Source organism: Octodon degus, unplaced genomic scaffold, assembly GCF_000260255.1.
Source record: "Octodon degus isolate 3935 unplaced genomic scaffold, OctDeg1.0 scaffold00032, whole genome shotgun sequence".
Taxonomy (NCBI): Eukaryota; Metazoa; Chordata; class Mammalia; order Rodentia; family Octodontidae; genus Octodon; species Octodon degus.
This window is the reverse complement of record NW_004524608.1, coordinates 15,212,725-15,220,247: the sequence shown is the minus strand read 5'-3', so window position 1 is coordinate 15,220,247 and position 7,523 is coordinate 15,212,725. Positions and strand designations below refer to the sequence as shown.

The 7,523-nt window shown below is 39.3% G+C and overlaps 1 protein-coding gene across 6 annotated transcripts in view; it reads left to right on the top strand.

Annotated features, from left to right (window-relative positions):
* Upp2 (uridine phosphorylase 2) overlaps nucleotides 1-7,523 on the top strand; it is a 273,249-nt gene that overhangs the window by 258,321 nt on the left and 7,405 nt on the right. For 5 of the 6 annotated variants that reach the window (XM_023713626.1, XM_023713630.1, XM_004629904.2 and 2 more), the window contains one exon: nucleotides 5,664-6,670. In XM_023713626.1, the coding sequence (XP_023569394.1) occupies nucleotides 5,664-5,815 (152 nt within the window). In that variant the 3' untranslated portion in view covers nucleotides 5,816-6,670. Of the gene's footprint in view, nucleotides 1-5,663; nucleotides 6,671-7,523 lie in introns of those variants that run through there. The other variant, XM_023713627.1, reaches the window with a different exon arrangement.

Below are 7,523 nucleotides of genomic sequence, written 5' to 3'. Positions count from 1 at the left end.
CTAATTAAAAATAGTAATCCTTTTACACTATAGCCTTGTGATAAGCATATTCAATTTATGTCCATTTTTAAAAAGACAGTGCTGCCTTTTGATATGTGCTTGTTTGGGAAGATAAAAAACTGAATGTGAAGTTCTGCTTAAATCCTCTTCAGTGTCTTCAGTTGTTTGCAACTCACAGCGGCTGATCTTTAAAGGTAGAGCTCAGTGTTATTTCTTTGGACAGATATTTGTAACTTTGGGGGTATATTCAGTCTCCATAATATTGCTTTGCAACTGTTCAATAAAAGGGCGCAGAAGTTTAGCTCCAGTTTTACAATCTTCTGTTGTCCCCTTCAATGAAAGAATTGGACCCTGGTAACTAACTGCATGGTGATCAATGATAAAGTAAAGAAGATATTACAACAAAAATGAAAGCCTATCATAAATTTGGAGGAGTATGAACCCTAAAAAGGAATTAAATCAGCATTTTGAAAAATTATTATGGAAGGGTATGAGGTGACCATTTGCAACCCTCTTCACTCCATAAGAGAAAAAAGAAACTGTAGGTCAGAAAGTTAAGTAACTTTGAGCTTAGCTGGACCTTGAACTCAGCTCAGACTGGAGCCCTTTGCACCATGCTGTGCTACTGCTTACCAACGGCCTCCCTGCTTGGGCACAAGACTTGTTCTCTCTGTGCAGAAGAAGCAAAACACTGAAGGCCAATGGAGATTCGCTTGTTTCCAGTGTAGTGATCATATAGCTGTTCACCATGAGCAAAATCCTGGGGCTGAGAATAGCCCTAGAGTTACCCAGTAGAAATGGAATAAAATAAAAATGTTCAATACATGCAATACAATAAAAAAACATATGCTCATGATTTTTTCAAGAAAGTCAGACCTTGTATGGAAAATCAGGTGGACATCATAAATAATCCATCTATCACTTTATGAGTTTTAAAATGACATATAATAATTACACAAATTTGTGGCATACAGTATGAGATTTCAATGCCTATGTGATCGTGTAATGATCAAATCTGGGTAGTTAGCCTGTCCACAACATTTATCTTTTCTTGTGATGAAACATTCAAAACCTGCCTTCTCTGTGTTTTTCACTCATTACTTTTATAGAGATAAGATTTTTAATAATGACCTTTGTCTTCCTGTTTTGTAAGATTGTATATATTTTTAATCAAAGCCAGTGTCTCTAGTTTTGTTGAATACACTTAAATTCTACCCTCCTAACCTGTAGGCTAATTGCTGTGGCCTCTGTCTCTGTATCTCCCTTAAAGCCTCGTGTGCTCATAGGAGGGGATTTAAAGGTCATCAGATCCTGGAGACACGGTTGTTCATTAGGGGATTTGCCCCCTGAGTAGTTGATAGGTAGGTGTGATGGTGGGGGGAGATAAGTGTGGTCTGAGGAGGGGGTCACTGGAGGCATGGTCCAAGGGGTCAGCCTTCCTGTCTATAAGCAGTCCTCCTTTGCTATGCCCCTCTGCCCTGGAGCCTGATGACTGTGGACTGAAACTTCTATAAGTTGTGAGCCAAAATAAACTTTTCTTCTTGGGTCAGGTATGTGTTCCAATAGCAAGGGAAGTAACTAAGATGCTAATCCTCCCTCTCCACTACCAGTGTACTCAGGAGAGCGTCGTTTAGGACCAGTGAGCCGATCCCTGTGTTTTCAGGGATTCGGAGGCCAGGAGCTTCCTAAAATTATACACAAAGGTTTTGCATGTTTAGGAATATGCATGAAAAGAGGTTCCAATTACAACTTTTATCAAGTTGTAAGGAGGCCATAAGTGGCCCCAACCAGTTACAAATCACTGGGCCTTCCTGGCGCAGCTCAGGGGACATTATACTCCATGTTCAGGTCTGCATGTTTTCATACATTCCATGCTCAGGTCAGTGAGCTGACAAGCTTCTTGGTGACAACTTGGTCACTAAGTGGCCCTCCCTCCCAGATTCTACCCCTTCATACTTAATCGGAGCATTATGGTAGCAAAGCTGCCAGGTTTAATTTTGACAAATTGTTTTGGATAATTATTTCCTTTTAATTGCACATGGAAATAGTAATTATAGGTGACAAGATTATTATAGGCTGCTTGTTAATGGGCCCTCAATGGCCAGCGAAACACCCCAGGGACTGCTATTACCTGTTCCTTCCCATCTTTGACATTACCCTTGAAATCCAGAAAAGACATTTAGTGAAGTCGGGTCTCACTCTGTGGAAAGTACAGAGCACTGATTTCCTTTCATCCTTCTGCCAAGTGAAGGATTAGAGAAGGACTTTCAACTTCTCTCTGCTACCGGCAGCCCATGCTTCACAGACTTGCTGATCATTAACTTGAAAAGCTGAGGGAAGTTTCTAGCTTTTCCATTGGCTTGTTTACCTGTTCAGGCAAGTTGCTTTGCAGTCCAATGCGTTTTGAATAAATAGGGTCCTTGATGATGAAATATTTGACTCAGTTCCAACTGAATATTCTCCTTGCTTCACTGAATAAGGGTCAGCTTGACCGATGGGTCAGGACAGGCTCTCCGAATGTTCACCATGTACCAGCTCCACAGAAGGGTGGACGGGAGGGAAAAAACTCTTTTCTGCAGTTCAGGAAGTTGGTAATTGATGAACTACTTATTGAACAGTTGGTCAGAATGTCTTTAACCTTGTTAGGTCCTCATTTCTTCATCTGTCAAAAAAGGGCAAGGATAATACCCTAAAAGGCTGGCCAAATAGCTCAGTGGATTAAAGCACCTACAAGCAGGCACAGGGGCCCAGGTTTCCATCCCCTGGCCTGCCATGTTGGTCCCATGCCTGGGGCATGTTGAGATGGCAATTGAGACTGGGTGTGGTGGCACACACCTATAATCCCAGCTCTTGGGAGGTTGTAAACAGGTGGATCACTATGAGTCAAATCTAGTAGTGAGACCCTTCCCTAAAATACAAAAACAAAAAACAAAAAAAAAAACAAACAAAAACCCTAGTTCATGGCACATCTGTATAAACTAGATATCTTAAATCCTTAGCTTATGTAAGAAGAACCTGAGCAAAGATATTCATAGATCAGGAGAAAAGATTTATAATCATTATCTTTTAGAAAAGGTTAATATCTATTTGATGCAGGGTCTTGCTACACAGTTTGGACTTATAATGATCCTCCTGTCTCAGCCTCTCCAGCATTGGGATTAAGGTGTGTGCCATCATGCCTGTTTTTGGTGGCTAGCAGGGTGTGTCTGGGGTTCTGGGACCAGCGCAGCATGCATTAATGGGGGTTGAACCCGGGTCCTTGTGCTTGCCATTCAGGGGCTTAGGCTGCTGAGCTATCTCCCCAGCACTTATGTAAGAGTTAGTATCTAAAATACTCAAGAAATTCATACAACTTAGTATAAAGAAAACAAATAGCCTGATTTTAAAAGCAATCACAGGGACCAAATAGACATTTCTATAAATGCCCAACAAAATGTATATTTAAATGCTGAATATTATTAATCATCAGGAAAGTATAAACCATAACCACAATGATATATCAATTTATAAATTGTTAGAATGGCTATTACCACAAAGACAAAAGATAGTAAGTGTTGGAGAGCATGTATGTTGTCAGAGGAAATGTAAATTAGCACCTCAATTTTGAAAAACTGTAAATTCTCTCAAAAAACTAAAGTTAGAATTACCACATGGGGCTGAGACATAGCCCTGCAGCATAAGTGTCTGCCTGGCAAGTGCAAGGTCCTGAGTTGGATCCTCCATGCTGCAAGAACTGCCACATTATCTAACAACTCTAATTCTGCATATGTGATCAAAGAATTGAAATCAATATGCTAGATGTCTTCATTCCCATTCATTTTAGTGCTCTTCACAAAAGCAAAGCTATAGAATCTAAGTGTCATCAACAGATCATTGAATAAAGAAAATGTTATATATATATATATATATATATATATGAATTGATAACAGGAAATAATCCCCACCAGCAATTGAAAAAGGATGCCAGTGTCCATTGGATTAGCTATGTCCACATTAACAGGCTTTGAGAACATGTAATATATATGTTCATATATGTTACTATTAAACTTTAATAAAAAAGTAAATTTGGTCATTTGTGACAATATGGGTGAACCTAAAGGACATTATACTTTATGCTAAGGCACAGAAGCAAAAATACTGCATTGTCTTACATGTGGAATCTAAAAAAGTCAAGCTTAAAGAATCAGGGCTTAGAATGGTGGCACCAGAGGCAGGAGGTAGGGCAGGGATAGGAAAGGGAAAAAATATTGGTCATAGTTTATAAAATTTTAGTTATATAAAGAACGGTAATTTATTGTACAACAAACATAGTGACTATAGTTAATTTAGATTCAAATGAAGGATTTTAAATGTATTTATCGCACAAATTAAATGTGAAGTGATACATATGCTAATTAGTTTGAGTTTTTCTTTTCTTTTTTTAAAAAATGTATTTATTTTTAACTTTTTTTTTTCTGGAACTGGGGATTGAACTCAGGCCCTTGCGCTTGCCAGGCAAGCACTTATTCTACTGAGCTATTTCCCCGGCCCGTAGCTTGAGTTTTTCTGTGGCATACACCATACCACTTAACTATACACCATTATTATGGGTCAATTAAAAGCAAAATTTTGAAAGATAGCATGTACTCATTACAGTACCATTCTACCCAAATCCAGATCTTACAAAGAAGTCTGAAGTAGTGGAGAGGGTCAAGAAATAAGTCCAACTCCAGCTTTCTGTTCTCAAACTTGTTCATGAAGACGTAGCTATCTGATAGGCACTGGCATCCTTTTTTAAATGATGCAGGTGGGGATTTTTTCCTGTTATCAATTCAAAGTGCTTGACACTGGTTTTATGTAGGCGACCACATTCTTTGAAATCAAAGATTCTGAAACAAGAAGAACTTAGACGGAGCCCAATTTTTGTCCTCCAGTTCTTCTTGACAGAAGAAACCAATGACGTTGCCTTTGTGGCAACTTTTCAAAGAGGACAATTCTGTTTTTTTAGAAAAGGATTTTTTCTTTTACCCCTACTGTTTTACCTATTGTAGAATTTTGTTCCTGTTCTATAGAGATTAATGCTAAGGTATGTTTTCCTTCATGGAATTGGTTCTTATATTTAAGCATTTCATTTTAGATCTTTCTTGTCAAATTTCATGAGAGCCACTGCCCACCTTTACTGGTATTTTCCAGGACCAAACTTCAATCTCTCTTCTTTATTTACTTTATTCTTCAGCAAAGTCTGCTGCAGGTGAATTCAAACATTGAATGGAAGTCCCTTGGGGATAATGGCTTGCTCTCCAGGCAGAGCCTCGGGCAAGAGGCTCCGGCTCTGAGAACTGCAAACAAGGCTGAAAGCTGGGGGATGCATCTTTAACAGCAAAGACCTCTTGCATTTATCTTGAACACAGGGCTATATTGAGTCTAAACCAAGCCCCTTATAGAGGAACAGGAAAGAGGAGTGCTCACAATATTTTCAATCAACTTATTTAAATAAAAGGTCTTTGGTGGGATTCCACAGAAAGATGAATTGTATGGAAGAGAAGGTTTTTGGGGGGTTGTTTTTATATTACAGGAAAAATGATACCAAGTACATGTGCCATGAACATTGGCATGTTAGGCTGAAGCTTCTGTAGGAAAGGGAAACCCATTCCCTTCAGTAATTATGTCATTTGCTCTACTAGCTGCTGTGGTCTGTGTGACGCTGCTGGACAGACTTGACTGCGATCAGATCACCTTGTCCCATGATGTTCTAATGGAGTACCAGCGACGGCCTCAGCTTCTGATCTCAAACTTCATCAAAAAGAAGCTTGGACTCTGTGACCAGATCTCCTAACTCGGCAGCCTGATCCTTCTCTGCAAGCAGAGAGGCCGTGTGATAATGTGAGGCCACATACTATCGGAGGCATTTTCCATTCTCTTCTTTCTTCCTGCGGTGTGAGAATGAACCCAGGGCTTCACAAGGGCTAAGCAGAAGAAGCCAGTGACATTGCCTCTGTGGCAAGTGTTTCGCCCCTGAACCACAGTCCCAGCCTTGTACCATTTTCATCTGGTTCTCAGTCCCATACTTAAAGTGTAACAGGGAGATTTCATGAAAAGTTTTTCTCTTAAAAGCTGAATTTATTGGAGGAAAATTTAATCCCCACAATAAATTACATTTTAGAACGAGTTAACTAAGTCAGTCTAATAATTAAAATTTTAAACTTCTGCATTGTGACATTTGGAGTTTCATATTCAGCATTAATTAAGCTCACATCAAAATAGATCAGCCATTTGTAGATACAGTTACCAGCCACTGTGTCTCTGAAACCAATCCAGAAATTCATGTTAGGACGTTGTCAGGCACATCTAGGTGTTGGACAAGTGACAGAAATTCATCACGCACATTCAAAATATTTATAGAAAAAATTGTCAGTGTGATGTAGGTCTTGATGAAAGAGTCATCCTTGGGGGAATATGACTAGACTTCTTTTTTACCCTTGCATGATTTCAGTCCCTGCAGAACAGGATTAGAGGTTTATGTATGCCTATGATTGTGATTTATCATAGAACATAACAGCTCTGGATTACACATTTATTTTCAAATAAAACCCCTTGGTAATTCAAAGAAAGATGTATTTTCTTCAGAAATCACAAGTGACAAAATTGCCTTCTAGCAATCTTTTTTCTTTTAAGGGGATGCTTTATATATATATATTATTCATTTCAACATGAGCCAAATTCAGGAATTAGTAACAATAGAATTTAAACTAGAGTATGGGATGTTAAAACAATCCTTTTGCATGACTTCAGGGAAGGTCTCATACAGGCCCTGCACCCCCACCCTGCCACTGACCCTCTAGGAGGTGTGGAGCATGTCCAGTGTGCACCAGGCTCTCAAGGGAGTTCTGCACTTAACATTCAGGAATTGTAAAGAACAGGTAGAGGGTAGGTGGGCGGGGCGGGGGAGGGAATGGTTTTCAAATATGTATAGAATATAATGTTGTATGCATGTATTTATATGGTTGAGGCTCAAATAAAATTTAATTCCAACTACGATACAGAGTGCTTGACTCCTGGAAATGTGGTCTGGTTTTATGTGGCAAAATGGAGGCATAAGGTGGTTTTCCCTGTGCACCAGCTCCAGGTTGGCAGTGGGCTGAGTCTGAATGGGCCTGCTCCTGTGTAGGGAATGTTTTTTTCTTTTAAGCAGCAACAATAACATTTCTCCCAAGTGGTGCTTTGGTTTGTGAATTTCTTTTGGCAATAGAGATGTTTAGAGTGCAATGTTTCAGGTATCCCAATAATTGACCATCAAATATAAAGGACTAGAATACTGGAGTTAAAAGTAAAACAGAATAGCAGAACAGTCATTTTCTGGCAGGATTTTCCCTTTATTTCATATTTTATAGATCAGGTAGAAGTCAATTCAGAGTGGTTCTATAGTCTTTCACTTTTATCTTGTACATTTTTTACTTCCTGTTTTACTGGGAAAAGGAAAGGTAAGGAGAAAGAGAGAGGCAGAGAGAGAGAGAGGGCAGGGACAGAGAAAAAAGGAGAGGAGA